The sequence below is a fragment of the Rhinatrema bivittatum genome, unplaced genomic scaffold, assembly GCF_901001135.1.
Source record: "Rhinatrema bivittatum unplaced genomic scaffold, aRhiBiv1.1, whole genome shotgun sequence".
Classification (NCBI taxonomy): Eukaryota; Metazoa; Chordata; class Amphibia; order Gymnophiona; family Rhinatrematidae; genus Rhinatrema; species Rhinatrema bivittatum.
This window is the reverse complement of record NW_021820766.1, coordinates 1-25,468: the sequence shown is the minus strand read 5'-3', so window position 1 is coordinate 25,468 and position 25,468 is coordinate 1. Positions and strand designations below refer to the sequence as shown.

Here is a 25,468-nt window from a genome sequence, read left to right as displayed (position 1 = left end):
CCGCGGGCCGATTTCAAATTTATTTTTTTTTTAGTTTTTTAAACTTTCGGGACCTCCTACTTAATATCGCTATGATATTAAGTCGGAGGGTGCACATAAAAGCAGTTTTTACTGCTTTTATGTGCACTTTCCCGGTGCCTGGAGATATTAAAGTAAAATGTGGGGCTTGGCTGCACATTTTACTTTCTGAATCGCGCGGGAATACCTAATAGGGCCATCAACATGCATTTGCATGTTGCGGGCGCTATTAGGTTTGCGGGAGTTGGACGAGCATTTTCTTACTGAATAAGGGGTAAAGCTAGTACGTCGAAAACGCGCGTCCAATTGCGGGTTAACAGTGCGCTTTGCCGGAGCTCACTGTACTGTATCGGCCTGACGGTTTGGAGAGCCAAAGTGGAACCGTCTGGAGGAGCCGGGATTTTACGCGGAGCTCCCCCATCTAGATGTTGAACGGAAATGCTGGACAGAGGGAGGCGCCCCCTTTGGTTAGGGGCTAGGGAGCCGCACGAGCCAGCAGCAGCGGCGTTTGCATGACGTCTTCTCCCGCCGCCGCGGGGCACGTCTCGCGAGAGGAGCAGCGATCTTCCGAGACTGGCCCCGCGACGGCGGGACACGACGTCATTCAAACGCTGACGCTGCTGCCCGCTAGGGCGGGAGATCTCGGTGTTGATGCATCGGATGGGCAGAGGTTTGGGTTACCTCTGATAACTAGATCTGAGCTGGCAGGCCTCCTTTAGCAGCTCCTATGCCGCAGGCGGTCTGCTGGAGGAGGAGTGCACCAGGCGGCCCTGCAGCCTCTGTTCCATTTTGGCTGCAAGTGGCCCAGGCCGCTGCTCCCCTCAGAACTGCCACCCTGTGCAAGTGCACAGTTTGCATAGTGGGTTGCACCGGCCCTGTCTGTCCATTAGTAATAACTTTTCCCTTCTGTGATCTACGTAGCAACCCCAGATTTATTTATTTATTTATTTATTTATTTATTTAAGTTTTTTATATACCAACATTCAAGACGGTAGTCCCATCATGCTGGTTCACAAGAAACAGGGGTGCAATTATAACAAACTTTACAATTTGAACAATAGTGCAGAAAAGCAGTTACATATAACAAGGAAATCAATAACTTGGAGTGAGAAGGAAAATGAAGATCAGATAATTATATATATGTATAAATAACATTGTAAGAGGTGGCTATTAACGCTATTACTAACGGAGCGTGTTGATTGATGAGGAGTTACATAATGTTGGAGTTAGGAAAGGCCTGCGTGAACAAATGGTACGGTTAACTGCAAATAATTGGTAGGTAAGGTTGAAATGTACTGGTTGGGGTATACAGGTGACAGTGAGCACTATTGTAGGGCTAAATATGGGAAGAGCATGAGCTAGTGAGCTAATGCATCAATAAAAGGTCTTACATAGCAAGAGGACTGTTTTTTCCAGGGGATGGAGCAGGAGGAGCTGGACAGGGGCATTTGTTTTCCTGGATCTACGTATTCCACACAGACGTACATGAAATTACACCACCTAATAACTTTTTCCTTCTGCATGTCAGGGGGGTCCACGGGTACCACGTGAAGGGGTATTGTTTGGGGGATCCACGAATTCCAAAATCGCGTATGTGTAATTTATGACACTGAATGACTTTTTGATTTTTTACCTGATGTGCACCACATCTTCAAAACATGTCGGTACTCTTGAACAAACGTTCAAGGAAACAAATATTTATTTATCTGCAATCAAACAGTTACTAACTCATATGAAACTTGCCATAAATATGGAAAAAAACAGAAATCATCTTACTTGAAAGAAAATCCAAATCTGATATAAAAAATGTACTCCCTTTATCACATAATGTCAAGATTGAATTAGCTGAATCAGTCAGAGATCTAGGGATAATCATTGATTGTGAATTAAACTTTAAAAAGGATATTTCCGCGAAACTAAGAGATGGATATTATAAGCTATTAGTCCTAAGACGTCTAAAGCCACTATTAGACCATAATTTTATGGAATGCCTTGCCTGATGCTTTGATATTAATTTCAAATCGAAAAGAGTTTAAGAAAGCTTTAAAAACTCATTTGTTTAAGGAAGCATTTGTGAGCATAGAAACTATGAAATAATAATCTTACAGTCATAATACTTAGCTCTTCCTAATCACTACCTTTAACACCATAGTTGTTTCTTCTTTTTCTTTTAGTTTTGTAATGTAGCAGCCAACTAAATTACTATCCTAGGTCATCAAAATTTTATGTTATTGATCATATTAGTAATTGTATTTTTATTCAAACTTTGTTTAGATGCTTATTTTATTTTATTTAGTTTATCTTATTTTAGTCTTATTAGATATCTTTGATTTTAAATACATTGTTGTAAACCGTTTTGATCAATAGACTACTGTAACTCCCTGCTACTAGGACTCCCAGCCACCACCATCAAACCCCTCCAGATTCTACAAAACTCCATGGCTAGAATCATAACCGGTACACGCAAAAGGGATCACATTACCCCCATACTAAAGGACCTACATTGGTTGCCAATATCCTACCGCTCTCAATACAAAACACTCACCATCCTTCATAACTCCCTACATAAACACAATCACACCTGGCTCGATGAAATGCCTCGCTACCGCTCCTCCGACCGCCCCACAAGAACAACCCATACAGGCACCCTCCACATCCCACCCCTCAAAGTAGCGCACTCAACTCACACCAGAGGGAGAGCTTTCTCCGTTGCTGGTCCCACCCTCTGGAACTCCCTCCCCACCCTCTTACGCCAAGAGACATCTTTTCACAATTTCAAGAAAGGAGTCAAGACATGGCTCTTCCGACAGGCCTATCCCGACACAAACCAAACCTAACATCTCCCCCCTCAGCTCCCCCTGCTCGACCTTTTACCCCCTGCCCCATTCTCAGCTCCTCCCTACTCGGCCTCCCACCTTTCACCCTACCCTCCGCCCGACCTTTCCCTCGTCTCCTCCCTCTCAGCCTCTCCCCCGTTTCCTTGTCACCTGGCCGACTCTCCACCCTTAGCATTTCCCCCTCCTGCTACTCCCTTATACTTTCTAAAAACGCATTCCCTGGTGATTCCCAGTGATTACCTCTCTCTACCCCTCCGTACCTCTACTTAGGGAAAGAGAAACTTGTATATTTAAACCTCTGTACCCCCTCCCCGCCCTACTCACCCTGCCCCCCCAATACCCTCCTTTGCTAACCTTTTAACCCCTTTTTCCCTCCTATGCCACCCTTTAAATCCTCCTAACCCCCTCTTATTTCATATTTAAGTGAATTCTTTAAGTAAATGTCTCTCATTACCCCCTTAGCTCTACAAGTTTGATTATGACTATACTTATCTTCAACTGTATATAGTTGCATCTATTTATATTTGTGTTCTGTCACTCCTTTCAGTCCAGCCTTTGCCCTTCCCTTAGCCCCCCCCCCCCCCCCCCCCCCCCCCCCCCCGGTATCCTCCCTTTCCCACTCCCCTCCCCTTTACTATTGCTCTACTATGCTATTGTTTTACTTATTTATCAGTTTTACTGTTTTATTGTTTTATTGTTATATTGTAACTTTCCTCCTTTGAGTTTTTTGTAAACCGGCATGATGTGTTTCACGAATGTCGGTAAATAAAAGTTAATAAATAAATAAATAAATAAATAAATATTTGTATTGGTAAACGGTATATAAATACGTTAAATAAATAAAATAAATAATGATTTCCGATCAGTATTACAGGCCCTCGGTATTATCCCCGCTAGATTACTGCTACTCTCTCTTATTAGGACTCCCACGGTCAGCACTTCGTCCATTGCAGGTGTTGCAGAACCGCTGCTGCGAGGGCATTAACGAACTGCACCAGACGAGAACGCATTACTCCAATACTGATTAGCCTGCATTGGCTTCCCAGTACCCAAAGGATTCTGTACACAACTTGCTGTATTCTTCATAAAGCTATTTACGCTCATAAGACAGACTGGTTACATACCCCCACATCGATCTCTGAGATCTGCTAATAAAGGACTGCTGTCCGTTCCCTTCAATAAATACTGCACGCTTGGCGATAGTCCGAGATAGAGTAATCTCCGTAGCAGGCCCAAGCACCTGGAACCCCTTACCAGCTGAGCTACGGCTTGAAACCGAGTCGAAAAAATTTAAGAAAGGGTTGAAAACTTGGCTCTTTTGAGCAAGCTTTTGTAGTAAGCTCCCAAGCTTAACATTTTGGCATGAATTAAGTGTATATGCTAATTGATTTGTATATCTAAATGTTTTTGTGCATTTGTATCTAGATGATTATTTCTGTTGGTTATTTTAAGATTTAAAGACATTGCACACCGTTGTGATGTAACCACGAATGACGGTGTATAAACTCTTTTATATAAATAAATGAGGATTCTGACGGGGTTAGGGTTTTTTGGATCCATGCAGCTCACCAATACTTGCACGTGTCACCCTCTAACATCTTTTCGGTTTTGCATCTGATCCACACCAAATTTTCAGGACATCAAGGGGGGGTCCACAAGGATCACGAGCAGGGGTATATTTGGGGGAATTCGCCTATACCCCAAACATATGCATGCAATTAAGTCACCTAATAAATTTGGGGTTTCGCATCAAATTTTCAGGAGATCTCAGGGAGGGCAGAGAGGAGTCAGGCACGCGTCTTGGCTTCCCCGGATCCACGTAGCAGCGTGCCCACCGGTGCACGCGTGCCCTGGAAGGGAGGCTTCGTTACTTCTGGGTGGAACTTCTAGTTTTTAACCGGGGGAGATTGCGTCCTATTCATTTCTGTGTTTGCTGCTGTTATTTAATCCCCTGTGCAGCTCACGTTTCATATTAATCAAAAAGCCAGAAGTCAAAACTGCATTTCTTGGCTCGTTCTCGTCCCTTGGCAGCGTCTCCTCTTAGTAAACACGGCGCAGGGCGCCCCATTCCCGCCACAGAGCCCTTGGTTTGTAAACCACCCTACCTGCCCTCAGCAGGAACTGTAAAGCTTAGGGGAAACGTTAAATAAACTCCCTCTGGGGATAAAAGGGACACGAGGCCTCTCAGCATGAGCCTTTCATCGGGTAAGGCTTATCCCCTACAACACATCCTGAGCTTCATACTCCATTGCCACTCTGCAGTACCTGAATGTAATAAAGCAGGGTTTCTTTGTAACTAATAAGATGAGCAGCCACGCACAGGCTTAAAGTCGCGATATTACACGGGTGTTTTTGCAGAGTTAGTGCAGTGCATCCCGTGTACCGGGGTTAGTTCCCCCGCACACTCGTTACTGTGGGGAGGGGAGGTCGCAGGCTTCCTGCACGGGGCTACAGATAGAGGCGCGCGGTTCCTCTCCCCGGGCTCTGCTGCACGTTCACCGAGCAACCGCTGACGTATTCTAACGTGCAGCACGTGATTGGCTGAAATGGAAACGCCGGCTGCGGAGTCTCTGATCCTCTCGGCACCTCTGGAACGAGCAGGTTAATGCCGGAGCGTTGAAGCAACTTTCATACAGAAGAAATCAAAAAAGTGGGTGCGGCCACCAAGCCAGTGTATAGTGCTGCTATGTAGTGCTGCAACCCCTTCCAAGAAAAAATAAGTAATTATCTATCCCATTTTTCTAGTGGGACTGTGCTCTCTAATGCCCCTCTAAGAGGCCGATGCAATAAAAAGCCCGGAAAGCGGGTGCTGAAAAGTCAGCGCCCGTTTTCCTAACGAGCGCATGGCGCCCGCAAGGGGGGGCGCCATGCAATACCCCGCCGCGGCTGCTGGTTACGAAGACCGACGCCAGTAAGGAAAATGGCCGCCGACAGACGCAGAGTTTACTGGCGTCCGTCTTCAGAACTCGGCAGTCTGCTGGGGGTTTTTTTTTTTTTTTTACTTAAGAAAAGAAGTACAGAAAAGAAGTTTTTTTCTGCTTTCCTGTACTTCTTTTACCTGTGCTCAGCCGTTAATATCTGAGAGCAAAATGTGCGTCTGAGACGCACCCTTTTTTTATTTGCGTGCGGAGTGAATGAGTAATAGCCTCATTCGCGCGCATTTGCAGGTGACGAGCGCTATCGCATTCACTCCGCGTCCGACGCGGGTTAAGTAGGCTCTGATCCCCCTATTGCATTAGGGGGGTGGATTAGCGCCTATTTAACCCGCGTCGGAGTGCGGGTTATGCGGCGCGCTGGGCTGAGCTCTGTTCTCTCACACAGCAGCTAAGAGGAATCACAAGGATGCAGAGAGCTGAGATTTACTCTGGCAACTCATGCAAAACTTGTTATGCCAATAAAGCTATCTGAATCCTCGTGAGCCCGAAGAAAGCAGAGGCTATGACATGTAAAGTGATTGCAACTGCGATTCTAATCCAAACGCGACCGCCCCGGGACCGCGTTCAGGGAACGGCAGGAGAAGCAGCTCAAACCACTGACTGGCCAGGCGCATCAGGAGTGCCTTTTGCCCACTTACTGTGCCCAGCAAGCAGAAAAGTACAACTTTCCGTGAAACTATCTGCAGTTCCCCCCCCCCCCCCCTTCTCTTGTTAGAAAGTAGGTGGAAGAGCTTCCCTCACAGAGCAGAACATCTGGATCTCTCAAGAACATGTGTCCTGGCAGCCGGGGGACGGAGGGTGAGGAGGAGATCACTTCTACCTGGCAACAGATTAGCAGCCAGGGAAGGAATATTGCTATTGGGTAAGCCGTGCAGACGAGCATTTATTGACCAATCGCCTTGCCAGCTGAAGACTCAGCGTCTGGATGGGACTGCGTGTGGTAGGGGAGACTGTGACTCCGTCCGTACGTGACACTGTGTGTCTGTAACTGAGTCCGTATGGATGAGTGTCTATAGGTGACACTGTGTGAGTGCTCTGCTTGGATGCCTATATGTGACATTGTGACTGAGTGTATAGGTGAGGCTCCAGCTGGGTGTCTATAGGTGACTCTGTGTCTGTGTGACTGTACAGGTGAGGATCTGCCTGGGTGTCTGTAGGTGACATTGGCTGAGGTTCTGGCAGGACGATTCTGTGTCTGAGGCTCCTGTACCGAGGCACCAGCAGTTACTGAGGATGGGGGTCTGCCTGTGGGTCTTGGCACTGTCGGCCCTGATGGTACCGCAGGGTCAGGCGTCGAGGAAAGGTAGGTACAGTATACTCCTCTCTCTCCTAGGGCTGGTGCTTCCATTAGGTGCCCTAGGCAGTCACCTAGGGCGCCAACATTTTGCAGGCGGTAAACTCCTGTGCCAGAGCCACTGCCGCTGGTAAGAGGGAGCGCTGTGCCGGAGCCACTGCCGCTGGTAAGAGGGAGCGCTGTGCCGGAGCCACTGCCGCTGGTAAGAGGGAGCGCTGTGCCGGAGCCACTGCCGCTGGTAAGAGGGAGCGCTGTGCCAGTGCCACTGCCGCTGGTAAGAGGGAGCGCTGTGCCAGAGCCACTGCCGCTGGTAAGAGGGAGGGCTGTGCCAGTGCCACTGCCGCTGGTAAGAGGGAGCGCTGTGCCAGAGCCACTGCCGCTGGTAAGAGGGAGCGCTGTGCCGGAGCCACTGCCGCTGGTAAGAGGGAGCGCTGTGCCAGAGCCACTGCCGCTGGTAAGAGGGAGGGCTGTGCCGGAGCCACTGCCGCTGGTAAGAGGGAGGGCTGTGCCAGAGCCACTGCCGCTGGTAAGAGGGAGCGCTGTGCCAGTGCCACTGCCGCTGGTAAGAGGGAGCGCTGTGCCAGTGCCACTGCCGCTGGTAAGAGGGAGCGCTGTGCCAGTGCCACTGCCGCTGGTAAGAGGGAGCGCTGTGCCAGAGCCACTGCCGCTGGTAAGAGGGAGCGCTGTGCCGGAGCCACTGCCGCTGGTAAGAGGCAGCACTGTGCCAGAGCCACTGCAGCTGGTAAGAGGGAGCGCTGAGCCAGAGCCACTGCCGCTGGTAAGAGGGAGCGCTGTGCCAGTGCCACTGCCGCTGGTAAGAGGGAGCGCTGTGCCAGAGCCACTGCCGCTGGTAAGAGGGAGCGCTGTGCCAGAGCCACTGCCGCTGGTAAGAGGGAGCGCTGTGCCAGAGCCACTGCAGCTGGTAAGAGGGAGCGCTGTGCCAGTGCCACTGCCGCTGGTAAGAGGGAGCGCTGTGCCGGAGCCACTGCCGCTGGTAAGAGGGAGCGCTGAGCCAGAGCCACTGCCGCTGGTAAGAGGGAGCGCTGTGCCGGAGCCACTGCCGCTGGTAAGAGGGAATGCTGTGCCGGAGCCACTGCCGCTGGTAAGAGGGAGGGCTGTGCCGGAGCCACTGCCGCTGGTAAGAGGGAGCGCTGTGCCAGTGCCACTGCCGCTGGTAAGAGGGAGCGCTGTGCCAGAGCCACTGCCGCTGGTAAGAAGGAGGGCTGTGCCGGAGCCACTGCCGCTGGTAAGAGGCAGCACTGTGCCAGTGCCACTGCCGCTGGTAAGAGGGAGGGCTGTGCCGGAGCCACTGCCGCTGGTAAGAGGCAGCACTGTGCCAGTGCCACTGCCGCTGGTAAGAGGGAGCGCTGTGCCAGAGCCACTGCCGCTGGTAAGAGGGAGCACTGTGCCGGAGCCACTGCCGCTGGTAAGAGGGAGCGCTGTGCCGGAGCCACTGCCGCTGGTAAGAGGGAGCGCTGTACTAGAGCTGCCACCGGCAGGTAAACTGGAGGAGAAAGGGTGTCTGACCCCAGCTATGCCTAGGACACCAGATACTGTTGTACGGGCTCTGCTCTTCCGCCATCTTTACAGTTAATACTCCAAAGAGCCTGGCAAGAAACTGCCACTGATCGCCCCGTTCTGAAAGGGTTAAGGATGAGTGCAGGGTACACAGAAGGCAAAGCTGCCCTAATGAGTCTGTCAGAGCTTTGCTAAAAGTGGGGGATCAGAACAGGATGCAGACTTCCCTTCCCGCCTAAAACCAGGACCGGAGAGGGAGGGAATAAAATGCACTCGGAGCGAGGGATCCTGCCCCATCTTTTGTACCATGCTGCAGGCCGGGGGGGAGGGCGTTAAACTCCAAAAAATAACTCCATCAACTTCTCCGGGAAAATATACCGGAAGGATTTCCCCATTAATTCACTTTATTTCCGAACGGCTTCCGTACATTGTAGCCAACTAAACAAATCCTAATGATCATAGCACATAAGAACATAAGAACCTGCCATACTGGGTCAGACCCAAGGGTCCTTCAAGCCCAGCATCCTGTCTCCAACAGTGGCCAATCCAGGCCACAAGAACCTGGCAATTACCCAAACACTAAGTCTATTCCATGTAACTATTGCACAGACCAACACTCACTTAAGTCAGTGGTTCGGAGCTCCCTAGTCAGACGCAGGCTGGCTGGCAGTATAGCCGCCTATCTTAACGTTAGTCCTCCTGACTTTAGGAGAGAGCAACTGGGCCCGACCGGACTCAAGCCAGCCAAGTCACCCGACTGAATTATCGGAGTTAGCCGGCTAAATCCTAACCGCCTGACTTGCCAGGGGCAGGAGACACTGACCCCTCTTACATGGGACTCTCCGATTCTAGCAGAGCCAGGAAGCTTGTTAAGCACTGGTTGTTTACTCAAGTCTTTAGTTAGTGGGGCCCTACATTCAGTTTTTCCAACTTTCTGCTTCATTAAACTTGCCCTGCCCCTTGATTTGTTATTGTATGCGATGATATTAATTCTGTTAGGTGATTATGGTGTTTTTAATCATGTGTTGATTTTATTGACAAGTTTTTTTGTTCCCCCTTTTATTATTGCTATAATGGTATCGTTTATTCGTTTTATTGAACGCCCTCTTGATTTAAAAATAAACGTAGATGTAAAGTTACCATTGGTCGCCGAGGTCAAATAAAGACTGGAGAACAGGGCATCCCACGCCTCGGTCCCTGGTTAGGCAGGATGCATTTCTCTTCTGTGTTTTTTAGGAGAGGGGCTCGGCGGGTGTTCGTCCTAGACCCCGGGCTATAATATTTTGCCACCTTGTTCTGGGGTAATAGATGAGTGTCCAGCTGGAGACGCTGGCTCCGGTTAGAAGGAGAAGGCAGGGGAGGGGATAGGCACGGCAGGGCGGCTCCCTGGGTGTATCACCCTCCAACCCGCCACGTCCTGGGGGATCTGGCAAGCCTCACGGGATGGTGAGGCTCGAGTTCACCGCTTTCCCTTCCTCTCTCTCTCTCGCCTCCTCACGGGATAAACCCGAAATTTCCTGGCCACGTTCTCGGACAAGACCTGCCATGGGCCACGGACTGGGAGAAAGGAGAACATAAGAACATAAGAACATAAGAAATTGCCATGCTGGGTCAGACCAAGGGTCCATCAAGCCCAGCATCCTGTTTCCAACAGAGGCCAAAAACCAGGCCACAAGAACCTGGCAATTACCCAAACATTAAGAAGAACCCATGCTACTGATGCAATTAATAGCATTGGCTATTCCCTAAGTAAACTTGATTAATAGCAGTTAATGGACTTCTCTTCCAAGAACTTATCCAAACCTTTTTTGAACCCAGCTACACTAACTGCACTAACCACATCCTCTGGCAACAAATTCCAGAGATTTATTGTGCGTTGAGTGAAAAAGAATTTTCTCCGATTAGTCTTAAATGTGCCACATACTAACTTCATGGAATGCCCCCTAGTCCTTCTATTATTCGAAAGTGTAAATAACCGAGTCACATCTACTCGTTCAAGACCTCTCATGATCTTAAAGATCTCTATCATATCCCCCCTCAGCCGTCTCTTCTCCAAGCTGAACAGCCCTAACCTCTTCAGCCTTTCCTCATAGGGGAGCTGTTCCATCCCCTTTATCATTTTGGTTGCCCTTCTCTGTGCCCTTCTCTGTACCCTCTCAGCTCCCTGCTCTCAACCACTGGGGCGTGGCCCCAGTGGTTGAGAGCAGGGAGCTGAGAGGCGGGGGAGCTGGGGGGGGGGTTCTAATCCTGCTTCGCCCGCTGGCGCCCCTCGTGACCTCGGGCAGGTCACTCCACCCTCCGTTGCCCCAGGCACCAGCTCGCATGGCGAGCCTGCCCCCTGGAGTCAGGGCACTCGCTGCCTGCTGCACCTGAACTCGTAGCTCCCCTCCAGCAGGGAAACCTGAAGCCTTTACTGCGCAGGCCCCGCCCCCCCCAGGAAAGGATTGGGTTCCAGGCCCTGACTCTCTGTACTTAAGGATTTCTCAGGGGGGAGGGGAGGGGGTGCTAGGCAGGGGAAGCAGCAGGGCAGAGAGCCACGTGGCCCAGGCCCCGTGGACGCCGGGTTACGGAAGGGGCTGGAACAGTAATGAGAGCCTCTGGTTAAGGGCAATGGGGGGGCTTTGGGAGAAGGAGGCGACCCGAGACGTGGGAACGGTTCATGCCGTGTAGCGGGTAACGGGGAAAGCCAGTGAGCGCCATCTCGAGCCTCCTGTGACCCGAGCTGGGGTTTACGCCTGCAGCCGGCGCCCGCTCCTTGACAAAATATAAACGCGCTTCTCCCTCCCTGGCCGCTCGTTTTACATCTCCGGACCTCGTTGTAATGAACGACTCCCTCCGCTGTAACCCGAATTTCTCCTCCACTGTTGTCGGTCAGCGACTTCCGGTTTGCACCCCGCTTCCCCTCCAAAAAAAAACCCAATGTGATGAACCTTCCAGGCCTCTCCCTTCCCCCTTCTTTCAGTTTCTGCTAACGTGGCTCTCTCTCCTTCCTCCTCCCCAGTGGAGCACATCCTGGACCAGGCCGTCTTCTGCCAGACTCAGAGCCCGAAGGGGGAATACACCCAGAACTACGATGACGACGAGATGTTCCACGTGGACCTGGAGAGGAAAGAATCCGTCTTCCGGCTCCCCGAATTCACCCAGTACACCTCGTTCGACGCCCAGGGTGCCCTGGGAATAATGTCCACCTGCTACTATAATTTAAAGATACTCATAGAAAGCTGGAACATCTCAGCGGCCACCCATGGTAAACGCCACATTTGCACGCACATCTGCCAGTACTGTCGCGCCGTTTGCGATCCCAGCATGTGTGTGTGTGTGTTACGGGGTACACAAGGAAACATCCATTCAGCCCGAAGTCACGCACAGAGAGCGGCAGTGACAGAGCCGGGGATTAGAACAGTAAGCTGGCATCGAGTCGGCTTGAATAAACACAGCTAAATGCAGGGGGATGCTCCGTAAAACACAAATCCTGAGAGCGTTGCTCAAAATGTAGTGAAGACAGGCAGCGATGCAAGAAGTTACAGGCCTGTAGTCATTCCTCCCTCCCAAAAAAAAAAAACAAAAAAAACTCTGAAGCAAAATACTTCACAAAACCCCTTGCACAGCAGAACTGTAGTGGTGCCTGCGGTGCACCCAGACAGAATATCTGTGGGGTCCCCCCTTTTTACCATTAAGAGCAGGTTGGGGGGGGGGGGTGTTTTGGGGTCAGTTTTACGGCCAGATTAAAGATCGCGCGTGAAAGTGACTCCTGTTCTGCCAGAACTTTTCGTCTGGTGCATCGATCGTTGGGTTTTGTTTTTTTCTTTTGAGTGGGTTAAGACGGTAGTAAGGTCACTTCCGTTCGTGATTCATCACGCAGATCAGCTTTTCAAAGTCTTAAGGTCCTCGTTAATTGAGCGTCCCTTTCCCTAAGTTTTTTACCTAACTAGGTTTTTCAGTTCCTCGGACCGAATGCCGCCCACGATATTGAGTCGGAGGAAGTACGGAAAAAGCAGCATTTTTCTGCTTTTCCGTCAAGTTTAGGGGCTCCTGAGAACTTAACGCCTGCTCCGGGGCTGGCGTCAACTTCCGAGGTTAAAAATGTGCGCCCCACGCATGTGATGAGCGCTATTAGCATCGCGGGGGGGGGGGGGGGAGGGGGAAGGTCGCACGTGTGTTTTGGACGCGCTAATCCTACCTTATAGCATTAGGGGTTGTGAACGTGCGTCAAACCAGGGGTCAACCAGTGCGCTCGCCCGTGCGCACTGTATGGCATCGGCCCCGTTTTTGGGTTTTGTTTTTTTTTAATGCAGGTAACACGCACGTTAAAAAAAAAAAGAGGAAGGTAGCAGAAGGCAGGAAAAAGTCTGCCCAGTTGCCCGTCCAGTCTGCCCAGTTGCCAACCTTCCGCTTTAGGTGGACGAGCGCGCAGTTTTCCAGCACCGGAGCCAACGCCAGCTCCGCCTCCGCTGTGGGGGTGACCTGAACGCTCAGCACTTTTCCTGCCGACACCGTCCTCTGTGGGCCCCCCCACCCCCCCCCCCGCAGCCTGCCCAGAACGTGTTAAAAAAAAAAAGTGCCGTCCCTTCACTCGGCGGGAGATTGGGTTTTAACCTTGCTCGCTCCGTGCAGGTGACCTCGATGCCCTCCTGGAAGCAGAGGCGGTGGAAGGAAGGCAGGACGGCAGAGCTCTGTCTCGTGACGGCACCGTAAACCCCAGGGGTTCGGGAGCGCACGCGTCTCTCTCTCCTCCTTGGACGGCGCACGCGGGAGGCGCTCTTACCTGTGTAAGAGCGCCTCGTGCTGGGAAGCACAAACACGCTCCTTGGCAGAGGATTTTTTAACATTTTTTTTAAATTTTTTCCCCAGATGAGTAACGGGGTGGCTGTTTTGTCTCCTGGCCTTGTGTATCTCCCCCTCTGCGGGCCGGGCTCCCGTTGGGGCGTGTTCAGCTGCGAGAAACCTGTAGATCGATTCCAGTCCACCAAATGCACTGGGTTTTCAGAAGCTTCTCTTATCTCGTGTCTAACAATTCCCCCCCCCCCCCCCCGCCCGTACTGACTGGGCCCGTAAGGAGGCGTCTGTGAGCTGTGCAATCCGAATGAGAGTTTCGTTTCGGTTTTTTTTTAAAAAAAATGTTCCTTCTCTGCAGTCGCCCCGGAGGTCATGGTGTACCCCGAGAATCCCGTGGAGCTGGGGGAGCCCAACGTGCTGATCTGCCTGATGAATGAGTTCTTCCCCCCCGCCATCAACGTCACCTGGCTGAAGAACGGCGGAGCCGTCAGCGAGGGCGTCACGGAGACGGATTTCTACCCCACCAAGGACCAGTCCTTCCGGAAGTTCCACTACCTGACCTTCATCCCGGAGGAGAAGGACGTGTACGCCTGCCGAGTGGAGCACTGGGGGCTGGACAGGAGCCCCCTGGTGAAGTTCTGGAGTGAGTTTAAAAAAAAAAAAAAAAAAAAAAAGATACGTCCCGTTCCCCTCCCCCCCCCCCCACCACCACCCCCGAGAGGCAAAACGGATCTCGCCGGGCCGGCCACGGGCAGCCCCCCCGGCAGGACACGCAGAACCCTGCAAGCCTTGAGCGTAACGCTATGTGTAGTGCTGCAGCGGATAGCGCTATCCTACTGAACCGGCGGGGGTGGGGGGGGGGGTGTGTGAACCTCTCCGACAGGAAAAGGAGCGGGGAGTGGGAGAATGTAAACAAGATCCACCGAGGAGGCTTATTCCCTGGCCCTGCCAAGGTCACTGCCACGGCCCCCAATACCACCAGCTCCCGAGGGTGGGAGAAGTGGGCAGTGCAGCCACGTGCGAGTGTGTGTGTGTGTGAATGTGTGTGAATGTGTGTGAGTGAGAGTGTGTGTGTGTGTGTGAATGTGTGTGTGTGTGCGAGTGTGTGAATGTGTGTGGGTGAGAGTGTGTGTGTGAGAGTGTGTGTGGGTGAGAGTGTGTGTGTGCGAGTGTGTGTGTGTGTGTGTGAATGTGTGTGGGTGAGAGTGTGTGTGAGTGTGTGAGTGTGTGCGCGAGTGTGAGTGAGTGTGTTGGGGGGGGGGTGGCTGGCGCGCCAGGGCACGAAGGTTTGGCGCTACAGGAGGGTGAGGGGCGGATATGGCTGGAGGCGTTGTAAATACCCGTTTCTGGGTTACTGTCCGCCGCAAGACGTTGCCGAGGTGTCCCCCCCCCCCCCTGGTTCTGCGGCGACACAGACGAGGTCACGCGTCCCTGGGGGGGGGGGGGGGGGAGGTCCCTGACCCTGTCTCATTCTGCATATCGTTCTCTTTCCCCCCCCCCCCCCCGTAGATGCTGAGGTCGCCCCTCCTGCCTCTGAAACGGCTCAGACGGTGGTTTGCGCCCTGGGACTGGCTGTGGGGATCGTGGGGATAATCGTGGGGACCGTCCTTATCATCAAAGGGATGCGACAGAGCGGAGGGACCAGGAGGGGAGTCCACTGAAGAGGTGCGTAAGTAATAAATAAATAAATAAATAAACAAACAAACCCCGCCCACAATCCCTCCCCCCAGCTCCGCCCATGTGCCGTTATCCACTGTACAGGCCGCACTTTTACCTAGGATGGGGGGGGGGGGGGGTGAGCAGTTTTTATCCCCCGTTTTTATGTGGGTGAACACTGCAAACCTTTGTAAAATTAATAAATAAATAAATAAATCTTTGATTATTGGCCCCTATAGACATTAAAGATGTGTGTGGGGGGGGGGGGGGTGAACACACTGCCACCTGACCCCGCCGGGGATGCCACGACGACCGCCGCTTTAAAAAAACCCCCCAAAAAACCCAAATCTACTGAAGGGGAGGCTGAATCTGGCCTCGATTACCTGGAGCGGCTGTGGAAGGTGGGGGGGGGGTTCTCTCTCCCGGGAGGATCTGGGCCCCTGGAATCGGTTCCGTTTGCCAGGGAGATCAGGGTTAAGATTTGGGACAGAGCGACCGGGGGAGGGGCCTGGTGAGCTCTGAATGGTTTGGGAAGAAGCCACGGGATTCGCAGAACCTGCTTCCTGCTTTTTAAAACCAAATCTTTTTTTTTTTCTTTCTCATTTTCCATTATATTTTCCCCAATTCGCTGCCCTTTTCAAATGCTCCAGTACCAGAGTAGAGAGAGAGAGAGAGCCCGGATGCAAACATCACTTAAGGGTGGACAGAGATAATGTGCTTGTCTGGAGTCGCACTGGTTTTTTGGTGCATCAGGGGAGATGAAAGCTTTAGGGCGCGGACTCCCGTGCATTCGGGTGATCGGGGTGCGGGGGGGGAGGGGGGGTGGAGGTGAGGGAGAGCCGGCTTAGCCTGCCCACCGCTAACATCTGGAAAGGCTCCCGGGTACCGGATACGGGTGCAGCCCTTGCTGGCCGGTCACGTCCTGATGTAACGTTTTCACCTTTTCTTTATTTCTCAGATAAAAGGCTCCGGGGCGGATGAAAAGCAGAGGTTCCCTGCGAGCTTTGCTCCAATCCATCCTCGCTGGAGATAACATTTTCTCTCTCTCTCTCTCGCTCTACCTTATCATTCTGCCCACAGATACTGTGCTCTCTCCGTGGGCGAGTGTTTCACGGAAAATCCCAGCTCTTAAGCGCTTGACAATGACGCCTGAAAAAATGTTTAAAAAGTCTTTTTAGATTGTAAGCTGGGAATTTCTGGAAGCAGCCTGACTTTAGGGTAGCTGGGGATCAACCACCCCCCCAAGCCTTCCCCGTCTCTCTGTGACTTGCTGTAACCTCAGGTCTCAGTGGGGGTGCCAGTTGGGTTCCTGGGGTGCGCCTTCCTCCAGGAGCCCCCGTGGCAGCTCTCGGTGAGGTGCAGATCGGGGATCTCGTTCCTGGCACTTTGAGTGAGGTGGCAGGGAGGCCTTCCTCCGGGTTTCCCCTCTGCTCTCCTGAGGGGAGGGGGGCAGAGCTCCCATGGCAGCGCCCTTGCCGGTCATTGATTTTCATCCTCACTTTGGAAGGCCAAAGAATCTGCTAGGCAGAGCTATTTCTCTGCGACTCAAAGTAAAATCCACTCAAAGGTAGCGAGCAAATAATAAACTGGTTAATAGAAACGATTTCACGTGTGCACAAACTTCACTTATTCACTCCAAATTTTTTTTTTCAATTATAGTCTTTAGTAAGTTCATGCTAAGGTAGTCCTCATGTTACTTACGTGAGTGCGGGATCTTCAGTGTGAGCCCTTCAGGACCACGTCCAGGCCCACATTTCTTGCGTCCCCATGGCCCGGGATCTCACACAGTCATAAATCTGCCTTTTCACAATGTAAATACATGTTCTAGGTAAAGAGCTCTATTTGTTTTTTTTGCTAACTAGATAAAATGCTAACTTTGAAATATTCTCTACATCTCTGGGGGTGAGGTAAAAGCCATTCCACGTGTGGTAGCCCGGTGGCTGGAGCAGAGTTCTAATCCCACCTCCCCACTCACTGCGTAAGCTTCTGGAGATTTTGAAATCAGATGTCCTAATACATATTAACTGCAAGGTGGTTGGCTGGTACTTAAATTTACAGGAGAGATGCTAACACTTAATTTTGCTGAAACAAATAATTAAATGAGATGTAACCCTGATGCAGAGGACACAATAAAGCTTGATTTTTGACAACTGATTAGGAGCAATGATTCTTTTTTTTGTAAAACCTGAACTTACCAGCAAATGTTCCCTCCTAAGGATCAGTGCGGCGCCCCCTGCATCCATAGTCCGCGCTCCTCACACACAGCTGGGTGGGTATCGGCCCCAGGAAAAAAGGTGTCCAATTCCGCGGGAGGCCTTTGTTTCAAAATGTGACAAATACAAAAAAAAAAAATTCAGCTAATTTCATGGGAGACCATTTGGAATGCACCAAAAAATGCTCTCATTCGTTGCACTTTGTCCATTCGTTTCAAATGAATGCATATCCCTGCAGCATACGGGGCATGTCTGGGTGCAGTGGATGAGGTCGCCTGCACTGATGCCCTGCACTGTCCCCTGAGCTCTTGCCCCCCTGCCTTCACCGCCAGGAAGAGAACAGCATCTGCCCAACCTCCGGATCCAGCTGCGCTGCTCTTTTGTGGATTATTTCCCTGAATCCTCACTGCCGGCCTCATCGTCACGAGAGCGACCCTACCAGAAGTACAGAAATCCTAAACTGAGCCGTCCTGAGGTTCAACGAGGGAATGTGGCAGAGGCCCTCGGATACCTCCAGGGTACAAATAACGCAGGTGACATTTTTCAGTGGAACACGAGGCTGAAAGGGGGAGGCTGAGGGTAACATCAGGAAATATTTCTGCACAGAAACAGCAAAGGGTGCATGGAACGGCCTCCCCCAGAAAATCAAGACGACAGGTACCTGCGTGCCGGGGTGTAAAACCAGGACCGGCTCAATCTGTCCTGAAAATCTGACCTGAGTCTGACCCAGTGAACCTAACTCCTGGCTCAGAGGTGGAGTAAAGTTTCTAACCCTGGACAGGCATCAGGGGCTCAACATGGCCTTTATTTCTGAAGTTTAAGCAGGGCTGGGCGGCCGGCCAGGGGCACAAGAAAAGATCTGCTCCTATAGGCTCTCTCCCGTTCAGCCCCCTCCCCGGTTAAAATGTGCCCCCAGCCCGTGCTCCCAACGCATTAGCATATCATTAGAATACTGCACTGGGAGGGCATTAAAACTGGGGGTGAAATTCAGGCACAGGCTCCTGACGCACAGGTTATTGCCCCGGCCTGCCAGGGGGTCATTTACTAAGCATTTCCCACCATAGACCCAGAATGGGAGGAAACCCGCACTGGAGCAGGGACCCTGGCTCTGTACCTGAATGATATAAAGCACCTCGGTCCTGGAGCAGGGACCCTGGCTCTGTACCTGAATGATATAAAGCACCTTGGTCCTGGAGCAGGGACCCTGGCTCTGTACCTGAATGATATAAAGCACCTGGGTCCTGGAGCAGGGACCCTGGCTCTGTACCTGAATGATATAAAGCACCTGGGTCCTGGAGCAGGGACTCTGGCTCTGTACCTGAATGATATAAAGCACCTCGGTCCTGGAGCAGGGATCCCGGAGCTGTACCTGAATGATATAAAGCACCTGGGTCCTGGAGCAGGGACCCTGGCTCTGTACCTAAATGATATAAACACCTCGGTCCTGGAGCAGGGACCCTGGCTCTGTACCTGAATGATATAAAGCACCTCGGTCCTGGAGCAGGGACCCTGGCTCTGTACCTGAATGATATAAAGCACCTTGGTCCTGGAGCAGGGACCCCGGCTCTGTACCTGAATGATATAAAGCACCTGGGTCCTGGAGCAGGGACCCCGGCTCTGTACCTGAATGATATAAAGCACCTGGGTCCTGGAGCAGGGACCCTGGCTCTGTACCTGAATGATATAAAGCACCTGGGTCCTGGAGCAGGGATCCCGGCGCTGTACCTGAATGATATAAAGCACCTCGGTCCTGGAGCAGGGACCCTGGCTCTGTACCTGAATGATATAAAGCACCTGGGTCCTGGAGCACGGACCCTGCCTCTGTACCTGAATGATATAAAGCACCTGGGTCCTGGAGCAGGGACCCTGGCTCTGTACCTGAATGATATAAAGCACCTCGGTCCTGGTGCAGGGACCCTGGCTCTGTACCTGAATGATATAAAGCACCTCGGTCCTGGAGCAGGGACCCTGGCTCTGTACCTGAATGATATAAAGCACCTCGGTCCTGGAGCAGGGACCATGGCGCTGTACCTGAATGATATAAAGCACCTGGGTCCTGGAGCAGGGACCCTGGCGCTGTACCTGAATGATATAAAGCACCTGGGTCCTGGAGCAGGGATCCCGGCGCTGTACCTGAATGATATAAAGCACCTCGGTCCTGGAGCAGGGACCCTGGCTCTGTACCTGAATGATATAAAGCACCTTGGTCCTGGAGCAGGGACCCTGGCTCTGTACCTGAATGATATAAAGCACCTGGGTCCTGGAGCAGGGACCCCGGCTCTGTACCTGAATGATATAAAGCACCTGGGTCCTGGAGCAGGGACCCTGGCTCTGTACCTGAATGATATAAAGCACCTGGGTCCTGGAGCAGGGACCCCGGCTCTGTACCTGAATGATATAAAGCACCTCGGTCCTGGAGCAGGGACCCCGGCTCTGTACCTGAATGATATAAATCACCTGGGTCCTGGAGCAGGGACCCCGGCTCTGTACCTGAATGATATAAAGCACCTCGGTCCTGGTGCAGGGACCCTGGCTCTGTACCTGAATGATATAAAGCACCTCGGTCCTGGAGCAGGGATCCCGGCGCTGTACCTGAATGATATAAAGCACCTGGGTCCTGGAGCAGGGACCCTGGCTCTGTACCTGAATGATATAAAACACCTCGGTCCTGGAGCAGGGACCCTGGCTCTGTACCTGAATGATATAAAGCACCTCGGTCCTGGTGCAGGGACCCTGGCTCTGTACCTGAATGATATAAAGCACCTGGGTCCTGGAGCAGGGACCCTGGCTCTGTACCTGAATGATATAAAGCACCTCGGTCCTGGAGCAGGGACCCCGGCTCTGTACCTGAATGATATAAAGCACCTCGGTCCTGGAGCAGGGATCCCGGCGCTGTACCTGAATGATATAAAGCACCTGGGTCCTGGAGCAGGGACCCCGGCTCTGTACCTGAATGATATAAAGCACCTGGGTCCTGGAGCAGGGACCCCGGCTCTGTACCTGAATGATATAAAGCACCTGGGTCCTGGAGCAGGGACCCTGGCTCTGTACCTGAATGATATAAAGCACCTGGGTCCTGGAGCAGGGACCCTGGCTCTGTACCTAAATGATATAAACACCTCGGTCCTGGAGCAGGGACCCTGGCTCTGTACCTGAATGATATAAAGCACCTCGGTCCTGGAGCAGGGACCCTGGCTCTGTACCTGAATGATATAAAGCACCTTGGTCCTGGAGCAGGAACCCCGGCTCTGTACCTGAATGATATAAAGCACCTGGGTCCTGGAGCAGGGACCCCGGCTCTGTACCTGAATGATATAAAGCACCTGGGTCCTGGAGCAGGGACCCCGGCTCTGTACCTGAATGATATAAAGCACCTGGGTCCTGGAGCAGGGACCCCGGCTCTGTACCTGAATGATATAAACACCTTGGTCCTGGAGCAGGGACCCTGGCTCTGTACCTGAATGATATAAACACCTCGGACCTGGAGCAGGGACCCTGGCTCTGTACCTGAATGATATAAAGCACCTGGGTCCTGGAGCAGGGACCCCGGCGCTGTACCTGAATGATATAAAGCACCTGGGTCCTGGAGCAGGGACCCTGGCTCTGTACCTGAATGATATAAAGCACCTGGGTCCTGGAGCAGGGACCCTGGCTCTGTACCTGAATGATATAAAGCACCTTGGTCCTGGAGCAGGGACCCTGGCTCTGTACCTGAATGATATAAAGCACCTGGGTCCTGGAGCAGGGACCCTGGCGCTGAACCTGAACGATATAAAGCACCTGGGTCCTGGAGCAGGGACCCTGGCTCTGTACCTGAATGATATAAACACCTTGGTCCTGGAGCACGGACCCTGGCGCTGAACCTGAATGATATAAAGCACCTGGGTCCTGGAGCAGAGACCCCGGCTCTGTACCTGAAAGATATAAAGCACCTGGGTCCTGGAGCAGGGACCCCGGCTCTGTACCTGAATGATATAAAGCACCTGGGTCCTGGAGCAGGGACCCCGGCTCTGTACCTGAATGATATAAACACCTCGGTCCTGGAGCAGGGACCCTGGCGCTGAACCTGAATGATATAAAGCACCTGGGTCCTGGAGCAGGGACCCCGGCTCTGTACCTGAATGATATAAAGCACCTGGGTCCTGGAGCAGGGACCCCGGCTCTGTACCTGAATGATATAAAGCACCTCGGTCCTGGAGCAGGGACCCTGGCGCTGTACCTGAATGATATAAAGCACCTGGGTCCTGGAGCAGGGACCCTGGCTCTGTACCTGAATGATATAAAGCACCTGGGTCCTGGAGCAGGGACCCTGGCTCTGTACCTGAATGATATATAGCACCTCGGTCCTGGAGCAGGGACCCCGGCTCTGTACCTGAATGATATAAAGCACCTCGGTCCTGGAGCAGGGACCCCGGCTCTGTACCTGAATGATATAAAGCACCTCGGTCCTGGAGCAGGGACCCCGGCTCTGTACCTGAATGATATAAACACCTTGGTCCTGGAGCAGGGACCCCGGCTCTGTACCTGAATGATATAAAGCACCTGGGTCCTGGAGCAGGGACCCCAGCTCTGTACCTGAATGATATAAAGCACCTGGGTCCTGGAGCAGGGACCCTGGCTCTGTACCTGAATGATATAAAGCACCTGGGTCCTGGAGCAGGGACCCTGGAGCAGGGACCCTGGCTCTGTACCTGAATGATATAAAGCACCTGGGTCCTGGAGCAGGGACCCTGGCGCTGAACCTGAATGATATAAAGCACCTGGGTCCTGGAGCAGGGACCCCGGCTCTGTACCTGAATGATATAAAGCACCTCGGTCCTGGAGCAGGGACCCTGGCGCTGAACCTGAATGATATAAAGCACCTGGGGCCTGGAGCAGGGATCCCGGCTCTGTACCTGAATGATATAAAGCACCTGGGTCCTGGAGCAGAGACCCCGGCTCTGTACCTGAATGATATAAAGCACCTGGGGCCTGGAGCAGGGACCCCGGCGCTGTACCTGAATGATATAAAGCACCTGGGTCCTGGAGCAGGGACCCCGGCTCTGTACCTGAATGATATAAAGCACCTGGGTCCTGGAGCAGAGACCCCGGCTCTGTACCTGAATGATATAAAGCACCTGGGTCCTGGAGCAGGGACCCTGGCTCTGTACCTGAATGATATAAAGCACCTCGGTCCTGGAGCAGAGACCCCGGCTCTGTACCTGAATGATATAAAGCACCTGGGTCCTGGAGCAGGGACCCCGGCTCTGTACCTGAATGATATAAAGCACCTCGGTCCTGGAGCAGAGACCCCGGCTCTGTACCTGAATGATATAAAGCACCTCGGTCCTGGAGCAGAGACCCCGGCTCTGTACCTGAATGATATAAAGCACCTGGGTCCTGGAGCAGGGACCCTGGCTCTGTACCTGAATGATATAAAGCACCTGGGTCCTGGAGCAGGGACCCCGGCTCTGTACCTGAATGATATAAAGCACCTGGGTCCTGGAGCAGGGACCCCGGCTCTGTACCTGAATGATATAAAGCACCTGGGTCCTGGAGCAGGGACCCCGGCTCTGTACCTGAATGATATAAAGCACCTGGGTCCTGGAGCAGGGACCCTGGCTCTGTACCTGAATGATATAAAGCACCTGGGTCCTGGAGCAGGGACCCCGGCTCTGTACCTGAATGATATAAACACCTCGGTCCTGGAGCAGGGACCCCGGCTCTCTACCTGAATGATATAAAGCACCTGGGTCCTGGAGCAGGGACCCCGGCTCTGTACCTGAACGATATAAAGCACCTCGGTCCTGGAGCAGGGACCCTGGCGCTGTACCTGAATGATATAAAGCACCTCGGTCCTGGAGCAGGGACCCCAGCTTTTAACCTGAATGATATAAAGCACCTCGGTCCTGGAGCAGGGACCCTGGCGCTGTACCTGAATGATATAAAGCACCTCGGTCCTGGAGCAGGGACCCTGGCGCTGTACCTGAATGATATAAAGCACCTGGGTCCTGGAGCAGGGATCCCGGCGCTGTACCTGAATGATATAAAGCACCTCGGTCCTGGAGCAGGGACCCCAGCTTTGTACCTGAATGATATAAAGCACCTCGGTCCTGGAGCAGGGACCCTGGCTCTGTACCTGAATGATATAAAGCACCTGGGTCCTGGAGCAGGGACCCTGGCTCTGTACCTGAATGATATAAAGCACCTGGGTCCTGGAGCAGGGACCCTGGCTCTGTACCTGAATGATATAAAGCACCTGGGTCCTGGAGCAGGGACCCTGGCTCTGTACCTGAATGATATAAAGCACCTCGGTCCTGGAGCAGGGATCCCGGCGCTGTACCTGAATGATATAAAGCACCTCGGTCCTGGAGCAGGGACCCTGGCTCTGTACCTGAATGATATAAAGCACCTCGGTCCTGGAGCAGGGTCCCTGGCTCTGTACCTGAATGATATAAACACCTTGGTCCTGGAGCAGGGACCCTGGCTCTGTACCTGAATGATATAAAGCACCTGGGTCCTGGAGCAGGGACCCTGGCTCTGTACCTGAATGATATAAACACCTTGGTCCTGGAGCAGGGACCCTGGCTCTGTACCTGAATGATATAAAGCACCTGGGTCCTGGAGCAGGGACCCTGGCTCTGTACCTGAATGATATAAAGCACCTGGGTCCTGGAGCAGGGACCCTGGCTTTGTACCTGAATGATATAAAGCACCTGGGTCCTGGAGCAGGGACCCTGGCTTTGTACCTGAATGATATAAAGCACCTGGGTCCTGGAGCAGGGACCCTGGCTCTGTACCTGAATGATATAAAGCACCTGGGTCCTGGAGCAGGGACCCCGGCTCTGTACCTGAATGATATAAAGCACCTCGGTCCTGGAGCAGGGACCCCGGCTCTGTACCTGAATGATATAAATCACCTGGGTCCTGGAGCAGGGACCCCGGCTCTGTACCTGAATGATATAAAGCACCTCGGTCCTGGAGCAGGGATCCCGGCGCTGTACCTGAATGATATAAAGCACCTGGGTCCTGGAGCAGGGACCCTGGCTCTGTACCTGAATGATATAAAGCACCTCGATCCTGGAGCAGGGATCCCGGCGCTGTACCTGAATGATATAAAGCACCTGGGTCCTGGAGCAGGGACCCTGGCTCTGTACCTGAATGATATAAAACACCTCGGTCCTGGAGCAGGGACCCTGGCTCTGTACCTGAATGATATAAAGCACCTCGGTCCTGGTGCAGGGACCCTGGCTCTGTACCTGAATGATATAAAGCACCTGGGTCCTGGAGCAGGGACCCTGGCTCTGTACCTGAATGATATAAAGCACCTCGGTCCTGGAGCAGGGACCCCGGCTCTGTACCTGAATGATATAAAGCACCTGGGTCCTGGAGCAGGGACCCCGGCTCTGTACCTGAATGATATAAAGCACCTGGGTCCTGGAGCAGGGACCCCGGCTCTGTACCTGAATGATATAAAGCACCTGGGTCCTGGAGCAGGGACCCCGGCTCTGTACCTGAATGATATAAACACCTTGGTCCTGGAGCAGGGACCCTGGCTCTGTACCTGAATGATATAAAGCACCTCGGACCTGGAGCAGGGACCCTGGCTCTGTACCTGAATGATATAAAGCACCTGGGTCCTGGAGCAGGGACCCCGGCGCTGTACCTGAATGATATAAAGCACCTGGGTCCTGGAGCAGGGACCCTGGCTCTGTACCTGAATGATATAAAGCACCTGGGTCCTGGAGCAGGACCCAGGCTCTGTACCTGAATGATATAAAGCACCTGGGTCCTGGAGCAGGGACCCTGGCTCTGTACCTGAATGATATAAAGCACCTCGGGTCCTGGAGCAGGGACCCTGGCTCTGTACCTGAATGATATAAAGCACCTCGGTCCTGGAGCAGGGATCCCGGCTCTGTACCTGAATGATATAAAGCACCTCGGTCCTGAGCAGGGACCCTGGCTCTGTACCTGAATGATATAAAGCACCTCGGTCCTGGAGCAGGGACCCTGGCTCTGTACCTGAATGATATAAACACCTTGGTCCTGGAGCAGGGACCCTGGCTCTGTACCTGAATGATATAAAGCACCTGGTCCTGGAGCAGGGACCCTGGCTCTGTACCTGAATGATATAAACACCTTGGTCCTGGAGCAGGGACCCTGGCTCTGTACCTGAATGATATAAAGCACCTGGGTCCTGGAGTAGGGACCCTGACTCTGTACCTGAATGATATAAAGCAC

The 25,468-nt window shown here is 52.6% G+C and overlaps 1 protein-coding gene across 2 annotated transcripts; it reads left to right on the top strand.

Moving 5' to 3' along the window:
* The first annotated feature begins 6,700 nt into the window (after positions 1–6,700).
* LOC115082119 (H-2 class II histocompatibility antigen, A-Q alpha chain-like) lies at positions 6,701–17,189 on the top strand. Of its 2 annotated transcripts, none has more exons than XM_029586383.1 (5): positions 6,701–7,094; positions 11,605–11,850; positions 13,738–14,022; positions 14,889–15,048; positions 15,994–17,189. In XM_029586383.1, the coding sequence occupies exons 1-4, from the start codon at positions 7,025–7,027 to the stop codon at positions 15,038–15,040; spliced, it is 753 nt and encodes a 250-aa protein (XP_029442243.1). In that variant the 5' UTR covers positions 6,701–7,024; the 3' UTR covers positions 15,041–15,048; positions 15,994–17,189. The 2 variants fall into 2 exon arrangements, with proteins under 2 accessions (XP_029442243.1, XP_029442241.1); XM_029586381.1 differs by having other exon boundaries at positions 6,702–7,094; positions 14,889–15,044.
* The last annotated feature ends 8,279 nt before the right edge of the window (positions 17,190–25,468 follow it).